General features: G+C 44.9%; 1 protein-coding gene across 1 annotated transcript in view; it reads left to right on the plus strand.

Moving 5' to 3' along the window:
- The first annotated feature begins 9,377 nt into the window (after positions 1 to 9,377).
- The window catches only part of LOC147893027 (uncharacterized), a 5,842-nt gene continuing 1,898 nt past the window's right edge, over positions 9,378 to 13,321 (plus strand). Inside the window, exon 1 of the mRNA XM_087386834.1 lies at positions 9,378 to 9,395. Within this exon, the coding sequence (XP_087242960.1) occupies positions 9,378 to 9,395 (18 nt within the window). The remainder of the gene's footprint in view (positions 9,396 to 13,321) is intronic.

The raw sequence follows: 13,321 nt of genomic DNA on the forward strand, positions 1-13,321 counted from the left end.
TTCATCATTAATTTGTCCAACCAATGCCTTTGTTTCATCATCTAAGACCATTCATCTTAGATGCCTCAACTTGCTGGCCTTTACTATTTCTTGCATCATTATTTTTTCCTCCTAGATTTCTTAGTATTCAATCTTGGCCCCCTGGTGCAAACCCCAGCATTATAAGTAGTTGCCAATTCTCCATTTGCATTGCTGAAAGTTATTTTAGGAATTTGGAGATAATTCCATGATTTTGACACTGTTTAAATTGGAAGAATGCATGAAGATGGGTTATCCAAATTGTCTCAAATTTAGAAATGCTATCATTTTTTAATATAAAAAGAGTTGTGATGGTGCAAAGCCAAGATGTAAGTCTTGAGATTTATCCACAATTCAAGGGATCTTTTGCATGATGTTGTTTGTGAACATGACCAAGTTGTTACAGCTCTTGTTTTAAATATGGGAATAGTCGATTTATCGAATTTGTGGACCCCTTGCGATTTTCCCTCTTAACCATTTGGTGTAATCCTTTTTACAAAATGGTTTTTAAAATATATGGTGCTAGTGGTCAAGGGAATCCCATGGATTTGTCTCAAAATTCATCAAATTGTCTTGATGGATGAGTCTTCAAATTTCTAAACAATTTAATGACTCAAGCATGGGAGAGGCTGTAAAGGAGGTGTAACTAATATCAAATGAAAGACTCAGCAATTGTGCAAAAGACGGACATAGATAAAGTTGGAGTGGGAGTAGAGGGCAAGGCCAAAGCAAACAAGGCAAGGCATTAGGCTTGAGCAACACATGGGTCACAACAAGAGATAAAGGAGCTATGAAAGGGGGGCACCAGAGGGCAAGCAAAGATTAGGGCATGAGGCTTGAGTGACACATGAGTAATAGGAGGTTTGGAGGAGCTATGGAAGTGGAGGAGTTGGAGAAGAAGTGGGGATAGATTGTGTGGGAGAGAGAGAGTTGGCCAACAAGTATCAATGTTGTGATCATATATAGTAGTCATGGGTCACAACTAGCTATGATTCTTTAGTGGCTTGAAAATTTATCCTTTAATATTTAAATCATGATATAGAGTAGAGGCAAGGCTTGATGGTTCACAAGATTGAACATTGGAAGTTGATTGAATTGACAACGAATGAGCTGTGCAGCATATGTAAAGAATGAGCTAAGAAGCATAAAAAAGACAATTTAAAACTGTCAAGAATTGTAATGGCAAGAGGAAACAAAACTAATTTAAAGCAAACTACAGACTCTTCTTTCAAATTGTAAATACCATTCTTTTCTAATATTTTGTAAATAAGTTTCGTATGTCCAGATATGAGTTCTTGAAGAATGGGAGATAGTATAGGCTTCATAACTTTCATGGCAATTCGAAGTCTTGTGTTGCGATGAGGTGTATAAATTCATCAATCATCTAAGAAAAGGATTCATGGTCTCCCATGCATTTCTGTACTGCTATGTGTAGACTTGGTATTACAAATTCTAGTGGGACCACAGCTTTAAGGCCATGCACCAATTGAAAAGGTGTGTTCTCTGTAATGACCTTGAGTGTGGTTCTGTATGTCCATAAGGTTGCATTTAATTTCTCTGTCCAATCAAAATGCTGTGGTTCTACTACCTTGGTGAGGATAATGTATAATATTTTGTTGGTGGATTCGGTCTGTCCATTTCCTTGGGGATAGTAGGGTGTGCTTTTTCTATGGATTACCATAAAGCCCGACAAGAGTTCTTAGATTACCTCATTGACAAAATGTGTGTCTCTATCCGACACAATTTCAATGGAATGGGACATCCAACTCAAATTACATTTTTGTATAAGAATCTTGCTGTGCTTTTGGCATCTGTCTTTCTGACTGCTTTAGCTTCAGCCCATTTTGTAAAGTAATCAGTGGCCACAATGATGTAGCGTGCTTGTGTTCCTTTTGTTGCTGTTGGATAGATGGGGTCCACAGTCCATCCTCCATTTTTCAAATGGTTTTTGTGCAACAATTGTTGTTAGGGGATTCAAGTCTTTGTATTGTGGTTTAGTAGTCCATTGGCATACATCACAGCCTTTTACATATTCATAGGCATCTACCCACAGTGTTGGCCATCAGTAACCTGCGAGGACTTTTCTTGATGTGGCTTCCCCTTGGAAGTGTCCTTCTGCAATGCTTTCATGGACTTCCCCGTTGGCATACATCACAACCTTTTACATATTCATAGGCATCTACCCACAGTGTTGGCCACCAGTAGCCTGCAAGGACTTTTCTTGCTGTGGCTTTCCCTTAGAAGTGTCCTCCTGCAATGCCTTCATGGAGTTCACTCAAGATTGGCATGATCTCATAAGGCACTATACATCTTCTTAATACCTAGTCCTTGCTTGTACAATTGTCCTACAATGAGTTGATAGGGTGCAGCCTTTAGAATTAGTTTTCTGGCATCTACTTCTTTCATTTCAAGGGGTAGTCTTCCTGCCATTAAGTACCCAATGATATTCCACACCAATCTGGAACAACATCTATCTGAAATAGTGTGGCATCTGGCAAGTCGTCTTTTGCTCCAGTGACTTCTTCTCCCGACTTGACACAAGACGTGTGCACAAATTGCTCCTAAAGACCAATCAAAAACAACATTTGCTATAGAATGGGGTATTTTTGCATATAGACTTATGCCATTCGGCCTTTGTAATGCCCCGGTCACATTCCAGTGAGTCATGTTCATAGCTTTCAAGTCATTTCTGAATAAGTTTGTACAGGTGTTCTTGGATGATTTGTGCATCCATTCGAACAAAAAAGACCACTTCAAATGTCTTGAAGCAGTACTAATCAAATGCAGGGAGTATAGCATCTCCCTAAATCCAACAAAATGCCTATTGATGGTCACCCACGGAGTTGTTTTGGGACACATCGTTTCTTAACATGGAATTGCAAACAACTGACATGGACAAAATCAAAATCATCATGGAATTGCCTCCTCCTACAAAATTTCAAATGTGTACAGATCTTTATGAGACATGCCGGCTATTATAGAAGATTTATATTGTGGTATGCCATGGTAGCTAGACCACTTTATAAATTATTAGTGGAATTCTTATGGACAGAAGAGTGCGACCAATCCTTTAAGCTTTTAAAGTGGTGCCTGATCACAGCACCCATCCTTATATCTCCCGATTGGGATATTGATTTTCATGTTCATACTGATGGATCCCAGTATGCAATTGGGAGTGTGCTTTGTCAACGTGTTGGTTATAGCCACTGAAGCCATGCAAGAAGCTATATATTTCGGAGCCTGTCACCTTTTCCAACATTGTTTTTGTTAAGGGTAGGGGATAGTGATCCTTAATTGTGGCGACATTCACATTCTTTAAGTTTATGCGTATTCTAAGCTTCTTGTTGCATTTAGGCACAATGACGATGGGTAAAACCCAATCAGTGTGCTCTATCTCGTAGATGAATCCGGCATCTAGGAGTTTTTTCAGCTTGTCACATAAACCATGGTGCCATACTTAGGATTTGTGCGATAAGGTCCACATACCTTAGGGTGGGCACCTTTCCTTATAGGTATCGTGTGTACTACCACGTCTAGTGAAATTCCTTTCATTTGTTTGTATGACCATGCTAGGCAGTCATGGTATTCCATTAGGAGTGCTTTAAGTTTGGTTTCATCTTCTTGTCGAAGTTGTTTCCCAATGAAAACCAGTTTTTCTTCTTCCCCTTCAAGGGCGAGGTTTATTGTGCGTGTCTTTGCCGTGGTCCCTCATAGATTGGAGTTTCTCCAATGCTATCAGTTTCTTGAACTTCAAATTCTCTTAGTGGTCTTGGCATTGCTATTGGGACACTTCCACTTGTGTAATTCTTGAAGTATTTCGGCACTTCTCGAAGATCGGCCTCTGATGGTATTGAACTAGCTTGACATGTGCCATGTGTACTGGGTGGCATAGTTTCATTTACCAATTTGTTAGGCTCTTTTTGAGTTTCTTTATCTGAAGTCTCTTGATCGAGCTTCATCCGCACATGTAGCTTATATTTGTGAAACTTCTTACGTTCGGAAATGTGGGGTAACTTTTCCACTGGTAAGGTGTTCCCAAGTAAGGGTTCATTTGCTGCACATACTCCTTCCAGTCCCTTAGGGGACCGTTTAAGAGGTGGTGGTTCTGATTTTGAGGGGCTTTGCAAGATATAATTCGACGGTCCTTGTTTGGACTCATTCAAATTCATTGAAGTGTGTGGCCTTGGCTTTTCTATGATTTCATCCTTCAGCTTTCTTACGGGATCTTTTGCTGTTATTCAACTTTGGAGGTTCAATTTTCGGGAGCTCGACTGCCATTAGGACATGCAAAATGGCTGTCATTATCAAAGATTTGATCTTCAATTTCAAGATTCTCAGCCTCAATTTCAAGGTCCCAAGGAAAATCTGAGTCATCATTGGTATGGGTACCTTCTTCAAGTTCATTATCCCAGTCGCGGGTCAGCCATAAAGAATGGCACCTCTAGATCGATTGGTTCTTCATGTGTGAGTGGAGGATCTACCTATAGCATCTTAGCATCTATTTGTGAGAAGATGGGGTCTAATGAATGGCAATTGTCGATGGTTGCCAATGTTTGTATCCAGTTATTTACATTGCTTTGTGAATTGCCCGCTATAGCATGCTGTTGCAAGGGAGCTGATTTGCTTGAGATTTTTGTTGAAGATGTGTCATCCAATGCTCTAGGCACAATTGGTTTTATAGCTCCTATTCTCACATTCACCTTGACTGCGGTGTCGCTATTTTGGATTGTCAGTCTATCAGTTCCCCAGTCATGGAGAATTGATGCTTCCTGTAACCAAGGATATCCCAGTAAGATTTGATAGGATTTTTTGAGGAGATCCAAGATTGTGAATTGAAGGGAAAAGTAGACTCTTGCGACCTTTGTGGACACGCCATTCACTATTCCCAAGGGTTTAGCCCGTGAATCATTAGCAAGGCGCATGTTAAAATTAGCCTTTTGCATTGATGGGAGACCTCATTCATCGTAGAGCTCCTTTGATAGGACATTTACACCTGCTCCACCATCCACTATGGCTTGGACTTCATTATATGCCTTGTGGATCAAAGGCACAATAATGTTCCATATGTCATCTCTCTCACCCATTCGCACAAGGATATCTTCGATGTTGTTCATAGGTGGAGAGGGATTTGCGAGTTCAATCCATCCTTTGAAACTCTCCCAGAGATTGGGACAATTCCGTAGAAGGATTCCAATGGGAATCGACACAAGGCAATCAGGATGCTAGAGAGTGCAGTTCCTTCAAGTTGATGTGGTGGTACATTATGTTGTGGAGTTTGTTGTTGGAACAAAGGCTCGAGTACAGTATCAATACTTTGCAGGGCCAAGTCATGGATTGGGTCTTGAGCTTGTTTCTTAGCCTCAAATTGAGCTTGTTCCTTTTGTACCTATTGTTAAAGTGCCTGAAAACGAGCCTTCTCCACCTCTGCATTTGGGTATGGAGCTTCTTTTATTTGAGGCTTGGGAGTTGATGTGGATGAGCTCAGCTGCTCATTGCTTGGTGGAGGTGGAGGCACTTGTGCTTTCTTCTTAAGAAGTCATCTAGGTTGGATTGGAATGTTAGGGTCCTTGGTGGCCTCTTTCTGCTGGCATGTAATTACATTCATAGTTGTGATATTACGCTTGTCAGCCTCAAACTTTGATGGTCCACCCCAATGATGTCGATTGGGATGTCAAGCTTAACCTCTGTTTGTTGTGGGACCTTTTTTTTCATGGGACAATCCATACAGGCATGTCCTATGCCACAATCTCTGAAGAGTGATTGGAAAGTAGCAGGGCTACCACGATGAGGGCACTCTGTGATCTGGTGATTTTCTCCACAATCGTAGCACTTGATTGGGGCTCGATATGTATTGGGATGTACTTGATTTGCATAAACTGGTATTAGTCCCTCTGCGCCTTCTACATAGTACGCTGGGTACTCTGCTTCATACTCAAATGGTGAGTCTACTTTCTCGACTTGTAATTGATGTATTGGAACTGCCTAAGGAGCTAGATTTAGCACTCTTGGATATGGTCGTAAATTCGGATTCTTGAGTAATTGTGGAACTTGTGTCCGAACATGAACAATATTTAGCCTCGAAGTTGGGGACGCTTGTGCAAGTGTCGGTGGCCTGTACACTGGCATGGGTGCCGCTTGGTATTGTTGAGGTCGAGGCGGGTTATTGCGCATGTTGAAGATGCAACTGTTTTCATCATGGCCGCCGCCGACGTAGATATGGCACCACAACCTTGGTGGTGGATTTGCTTGTTTAGTGCTCATGGCTCTTAGGATCGGGCACTTATTTGCTGTATGATTGGCCATGCAATGTGGGCACCAGACATTTTCTCAATGTGGATAATTTTGAGTTGGCGGCTGAGACAAGTAAAGCTTTTATTCCATGGCTTGCATCATTTCTTCTTTCAGCTTCATGGTCATGGCCTCTAGGCGATCTTCATTTGATGTTTCGACAGTGGACTTGGATTTGTCCTTTTTAGAGCACTTATCTCATGGACTGGATCTGCCATCATCGCTGCTAATGTCAGAGTCGGTCATGCCATCCTCGATGTGAATGGCTGCTGCATGAGCAGCACTGAACGTTTCATAGCCGCTAATCTCTTTCATATCCTTTCGGATTTTTTTAGTAATCTCACAATGAATCAGGCCGTGAGGTACTTTGCATCGGGGCGTGGGTCACATTTGGTGATTAATATTTTCATCTTGCCCAGGTACGTGCGTACATCTTCTCGACGGCCTTATTCGATCTTGCTTAGTTGGAGAGTGGGATCATCTTGTAGCCTCTCCATTTGATGGTGCCTTTTGAATTTTGTTTGAAGCAGGTCCCATGTGGCCCGCTCTTCCACTAGAAGGTCTAGGTACCATTCAGACGTTTCATCAATTAAGGCCATTAGAAACCAGGCCACCTTGGTTTCATGGGATTGATCTCCACCTGCTCGGCATGCGGCATTAAAATGCTGGAGGGAACGGGCTGGATCTCCCCTATCATTATATTTGGGAAGTTTCAGTTTTCCCAGGGGGTGCTTGCCTTGATTGTTATTATTTCTATGATTAAAGAAATTGTCAGCCTCTGCATCAAGGTCGATATCCCAATCATCATCGCTCGCGACGGCATCCAACCATGTTGTGGCGTGGAGGAGTTAAAGGGATTTCAGGAATTTCAAGGGGGAATCGGCGTAGAGGATTGTCGGAGGCGGTGGTTGCAGTGGAGTTGTATGCGTATTTGGTGAGCGTTGGAGTCAGAGGCATTGGTCGGAGTGTAGCTGTATGCAGATTGGGTGAGAGTTGCAAAGGGTATCTCTGTCAAAGTGTAGGTGTTGATGTTTTGTTTGAAGGGTTACAGTGGTGTTAGTGTTGTAGGTACCGTCGTATTAATAATGTGCCTAAGATTGTCCCACGCATATAGGGAAACGTGCTCGTGTAGATGGATCATCAATCGGAGGTCACGGCATAAAGATATGAGCGAATTAGTGAGAAACGAGGCCCACACAGGCGCAAATGAGCGAGTTCTATGGATGCCAAAATGGTGTCCAATGGATTGAAAAAATGCCCCGTAGTGTGGTGTTTTCGTGTGTGAAATCTTGGTTCAAACGGGGTCCAAACGGATGAGTTACGAAGGGTTGAAGTAGGGGTAAAATTGGCCTTTTTTTTGGGGGGGGACCCGGGGGGTCTTGGTCTTAAGGTTTGGTGTGAATGGGCTTTCAGTCCAATTGAGGGGTAGTAACTGATCTAGCTCAATTGACCTAACTGATCGAGTTAGTCTAACTAATCTAACTGTCCAATTAGATGCTTAAAAGTTAGTCTAACCTAACCTAACTAGGTTTAAACTGACTATAGCTAGCCACATTTAGTTGAACTAACCTAGTACAGTCAAACTAACCTAACTGTGTAGTTAGCCTAAGTAGCTCACAACCAAACTAACCTAGCTGTAACTAACTAATTGAGAGTTAAATAACTAACCTACGTTAGAGCTAACCTAACCTAGGTGTAAACTAACCTAGCTAGGGTTAGTCTTAGGATCAAGTTAGGTTAGGTAAGGGTTTTTTTATTAATAATTAAATTTTCTTTTATTAAAAAAAGAATTAGGGCCGCGGCGGTGTCTGAGGGGGAGGGGAGGTTTTCTCAAACGGGGGGAAGGGAACTATGGAGAGGAGGGGAAGGTTGCAAAGGGGGATGGATGAGGAGGATCCTGGAGGGAGGAGGATGGGTGGGGAGGAAGGAGATGTGCCGGCAGAGGAGGTGTTGGAGGGGAGGGGCAAGCACCGCCGCCCGCTTGGGCGGTTTCGCCTCAAGCGGGCTGCCATTGGCACATCACCACCGACAAGATGGTGGCATTGCCACTATGGCAGGCACTGTTGCGTCGCGTGCGGTTGCATTTGCAGTAGCAAGGGCTTAAGCCCTTACTATTAGAAGGTAGGGAGGGCTGGCGATCGAGAGGAGAGGGGGTGGGGGGAAGACGGAGAGAGAGAGAGAGAGAGGAGGGAGGAGATGGTAAGAAGAGAGAGAGAGAGAAGAGCAGGAGGGGGGAAGAATAGAGAGAAAGAGAGAGAAGAGGGAGGGGGGGAAGGGAGGAGAGAGAGAGAGAGAAAGAGAGAGAGAGAGAAGAGGGAGAGGGGGGACGAGAGAGAGAGAGAGAGAGAGGGAGAGAGAGAGAGAGAGAGAGAGAGAGAGAGAGAGAGAGAGAGAGAGAGAGAGAGAGGGGGTAGAGAGAGAGAGGAGGTAGAAAGAGAGAGAGAGAGAGAGAGAGAGAGAGAGAGAGAGAGAGAGAGAGAGAGAGAGAGAGAGGTGGTGAGGAGGGAGATGGAGGACGGGGGGGTGGAGGGGGGGCAGGAGATGGAAAGGGGGGGGGGGGGTGGGGGGTTGGTGGTGGAGAGGGGGGGGGTGGAGAGGGGGGGTGGTGGAGATGGAGGAGGGTGGTGGTGGTGGAGTAGGGGTGGAGGAGGTGGTGGTGGAGGGAGGGGGGGGGGGCGAGGGGGATGGGGTGGAGGAGATGGAGGAGGGGGAGGAGGGGGGGGGGCAGGGGGATGGATGGAGGGGATGGTGGAGGGGGAGGGGTGGAGGGGGAGGGGGTGGGGGGGTAGGGAGATGGTGGTGGAGGGGGGAAATGGTGGAGGGGGAGGGAAGGGGGGGGGGGGAACTTAACGGACGGAAAACTTTGGCGGCGAAATCCAAAGGCAAGAAGAGATGGTCACCTGAACACTCTCCAAGTCTTTCTCGATGTAACGAGATTGTTGAGGACGAATGGACGATGGGTGGATGGCTAGGTTATCACTGCGAGATGGACTCAAAGTAACTCACCATGTGAGGATGGGAGTAAAATGGTAGTCGATGGAGAGGGAGGAGTGTCTTGCATAGGACTCGGAATGGGGAAGAGCATGGAGGTAAAATGTGAAAGAAAAAGTATGAGAGGGATGGGTGTACTTTTATAGGGAAGGAGGGGGAGCTGTGGATTTAGTCAAACACATGTGCACCTTTGAATTTGTCCACGTTTGAGTAGTCAAATACATCTGCAGAGCTTTGAATTTGTCCACATTTGACTAGGGAGGTGGTTTCAATTTTTCTTTTGGGTTATGGCATTTAGAATCTTTAATCATTGATTGCTCATAGCTTTTGGTGGTTGTGTCAGAATGTTCTTCCGTAAAAAGGAGAAATGTTCAGAATTTCAAGCTCTACACATTGACAACCATCACATTGTCTGATTAATTCCTTAAGGTGCTGTTTCTCCAGAAAATATGCATTTTCCTAAACCGGTAACGAAGAGTTTCAGCTAGGATTTTTTTAAATATAAATAACTAGAGCCTAGCTCTTGAGTGATATGTTTGTGAAAGTTCGAAGTACTTTGTTTTTTACACATACTTGCATATGTTTACTCATTACTTGAGATGCTAGTCTCCCCGACAGCGGTGCTAAATGTTGGCTCTTTCCCATGGCTTTCACAAGAAGAGCAGGGTATTCTTAGTATGTAGGGTTCCGAGGCTTTCTGTCACCTATAGATATATCGGGGTTATTGTTTGTAGTATATGTGTAGCTTAGGAACTCGAGTCATATTTCGAAGAGAGATGCAGGCTTAAGTGTGGTAAGCAAACATAGTGCATTCATGTGTAAAAGGAACGTGCATCATTATGGTTGAGGTAATGAAGGCTTTTGCCTTCATTGGAGGTTGTAAGGTTTAGGAGGAGTTCAAGGGTTAGAGGGAGGTTCAGGGTTCAGAAGGAGGTTTCAGGGTTTAGAAGAAGGTTCCAGAGTTTAGGAGGTTCCAGAGTTTAGAAGAGGTTCAAGGGTTAGAAGGAGGATCCAAGGTTCAGGGTAGAGTACATGGTGGAGAACTCATCTCCCTCGTAGATCATGGAGGTTAAGGGTTGAGGAACTAGGGGTTTAGGGGGCGCATAGAAGTGGGAGAGGAAGAAGGTGTAAGAGCCTGGGGGAAAGAAGAGAGAGGAGAGAGGAGGAGGAGGGAGGAGGAGGAGGAGGAGGAGGGAGAAGGAGAATAGAGGAGCGAGGAGGAGGAGGGAGAAGGAGAGGGAGAGGATGTGTTGCAAGGTTGGAGGAGAGGGGAGAAGGAGTTGCAAGGTTAAGACATGCTTTTGGACATGGAGTGCAAGGAAGCATGGATACTTGAGACTGTAAGAAAACAATACGTCTATGCTCAACAGATAATAGGATCTCGTACGCAAGAGAGAACACAGATACTATGGAGAATCAAAAATTTGATTACTGTAGAACTGATACAATAGATGGCGCTGCCTCCCAAGTGTGTGCTCTTGTGAAAGAAGCTTTGATGGCGAGCTGGAAACAGTAGAGGACGGAGGCTCGATGCTAAGGAATCAGGGTTGCTGTAGCTAGTGATGAAATGGGCTTCACGCGCTTGCTCTTATATAGCCACCAGTCATAGTCAGTTGGGCTCAATTGGGTGACCGACAGTCCACCCAAAATAGCCGACTGGGGGTCGGTCCTGAGATAGGCCACCGACCACACGATAGAACCAGTGCGCAAAATAGAGCAACTGACCTACGATCGCCGTTCGGCCCATAGCCATCCGGGATCATCTAGGACTCCAAACGGCCCCGCAACCCGAGAGTGGGTTGCCTCGAGAAATGCTCCATCTACCCTTAATGTGGTCAGTCATGGGATGCCTTCCCGCACTTACATGTAGCCTAGTTGGTAGTGTACCAACTCCGTCGAGCCATCAGGCCACACATGGCTCCCATCTGGTGTCCAAACCAGGACCTACTGGATAACCGAGCTACTCAAATGCCTTCTCCTCATATGGGGGGCTTACAAGTAGAGTTAGCTGGTTCCCGCATAGTTACATGAGAGTGGAGCATTGATATCTAACAAACCCCCTCAATGTCCACTCGCAAGTGAACTTACTTTTTCGGTCCAATGCCAAGTCGATGAAGATGCCTCTCCAGCAAGTCTCTTCCAAGAGCCTTTGTGAAGATATTTGCAGCATTCTCTGTAGTTAGACAGTACACCAAGTCGACCTCTCCATCCATGATGAGCTCGCGTATAAAGTGATATTGAATCTCAATGTGTTTTGTGCGAGCGTGGAACACAGGGTTCTTTGCAATCGCCATGCAACTCTGATTGTCACATGATAACTGCGTAGGCTTGTTCTGCACTACACCCATGTCCCCAAAATCCTCCTCAACCACACTGCCTCGCAAGAAGCAAAGCATGCTGATTTGTACTCAACCTCGATAGAAGAAAGAGCAACTGTGGGTTGCTTCTTGCTGACCCATGACACAGCTCCAGATCCAAGTGAGAAACAGTAACCTGTCACTGATCTCCTGCTATCCACGTCTCCTGCCCAATCCGAGTCACAGAATCCGGTCAAGATGTTGCCCTTGGTATAGGTGATGCCATAATCAAGTGTGCCTTTTTGATGTATTTCAGCACCTGCATCCCTGCCCTCCAATGGTTCTCCTAGGGCTTATTGGAAAACCTACTTAGTACACCAGTCACAAAGCTTATGTCCGGCCGTGTGTTGCACAAGTAAATCAAACTACCCACAAGCCTTCTGTACTTCGCTTCATCCACCAGTGGTGATGAATCCTCGTTTGAGAGTTTCATGTCAACCTCCATAGGGGTACCAACTGTCTTGCACTTAGCCATGCCAAATGCTTTCAGTATCTCTCCAGCATACTTCAGCTATGAAATGAAGATCTGTTTTGGCTCTTGCCAAACTTCAATCCCAAACAGAAATGCATCAGTCCGAGGTCTGTCATTTCAAACTCTCTTCCTAGTAAATGCTTTGTCTGCGAGATCTTCTCTTCATGGTTCCCTGTTATGACAAGGTCGTCCACATAAAGGACCACGATGATACACCTACCTCCTTCTCTGAAGATATACAAATTTGCATCTGATGGACTCCTCCTGAACCTGTTTTGCAGAAAGTACCATGCTCGTGGGGCCTGTTTCAGCCCGTAAAGTGCCTTCTTTAGTTTACGCACTTTACCTTCTGAACTGGGGATCACAAAACCTGGTGGTTGTTCCACGTATACCTCCTTCTTGAGATCCCCATTCAAAAAGGCGGATTTTACATCCATTTGAAACACGGGCTAACTTCCCTGGGTAGCTTAAGCCAAAACACTGTGAATTGTGGTTAGTCGAGTTGTGGGAGCAAAAGTATCCTGATAATCAAAACCATGTACTTGTGCAAATCCTTTTGCCACGAGCCGAGCCTTTACTTATCCAATGTGCCGTCGGACTACTTGGTCTTGTACACCCACTTGGTGCCGATTACCTTGCGTTTTGGTGGACGATCCACAAGGTCCCAAGTGTTGTTCTTCATTATGGAGCCATACTCCGACTACATAGCCTCCATCCACCTATCATCACCCTGTGCCTCTTTAAGACACTTGGGTTCATCAGCACGGATCACTTCTATCATCAAAGCATAGTTGACCAAGTGTTCATGCGCTCTTCTTTGCTCCTCTAATCTCTTGGACCGGCGGTGTTCGGATGGTTCCTCCTCAATGGCTGGAGGTTCTCTGTCATCCAAAAGTTGCTTTACCCACTTCAGGAATGGCTTTTGCCATTGTGGTTCTGTAGGCTCTTCTTCATCTTCTTTATCTTGAATCCTCCCAAGCACCGTTGGAGGAAGTTCAGTCTGCTGTTGGTGGTGGTACTGGATGGATATCCTGGTCCTGGTTGTCTGGGAAGGAAGCATCCTCCTCCAATTGATGTGGCTGTTTCAGAAAAGGCCTGCAGTGGAGTCATCCCGTTCACAACCTTTCGTGTAGCTACGATTCAGGAATGTAAACTGCAGTGTTACATGCTTCAGCCCAGCAAGTCTTTGGCAAAA

The sequence above is a fragment of the Dipteris shenzhenensis genome, chromosome 16 (genome assembly GCF_047967505.1).
Source record: "Dipteris shenzhenensis isolate YYH24624 ecotype China chromosome 16, Dip_SZ_1.0, whole genome shotgun sequence".
Classification (NCBI taxonomy): Eukaryota; Viridiplantae; Streptophyta; class Polypodiopsida; order Gleicheniales; family Dipteridaceae; genus Dipteris; species Dipteris shenzhenensis.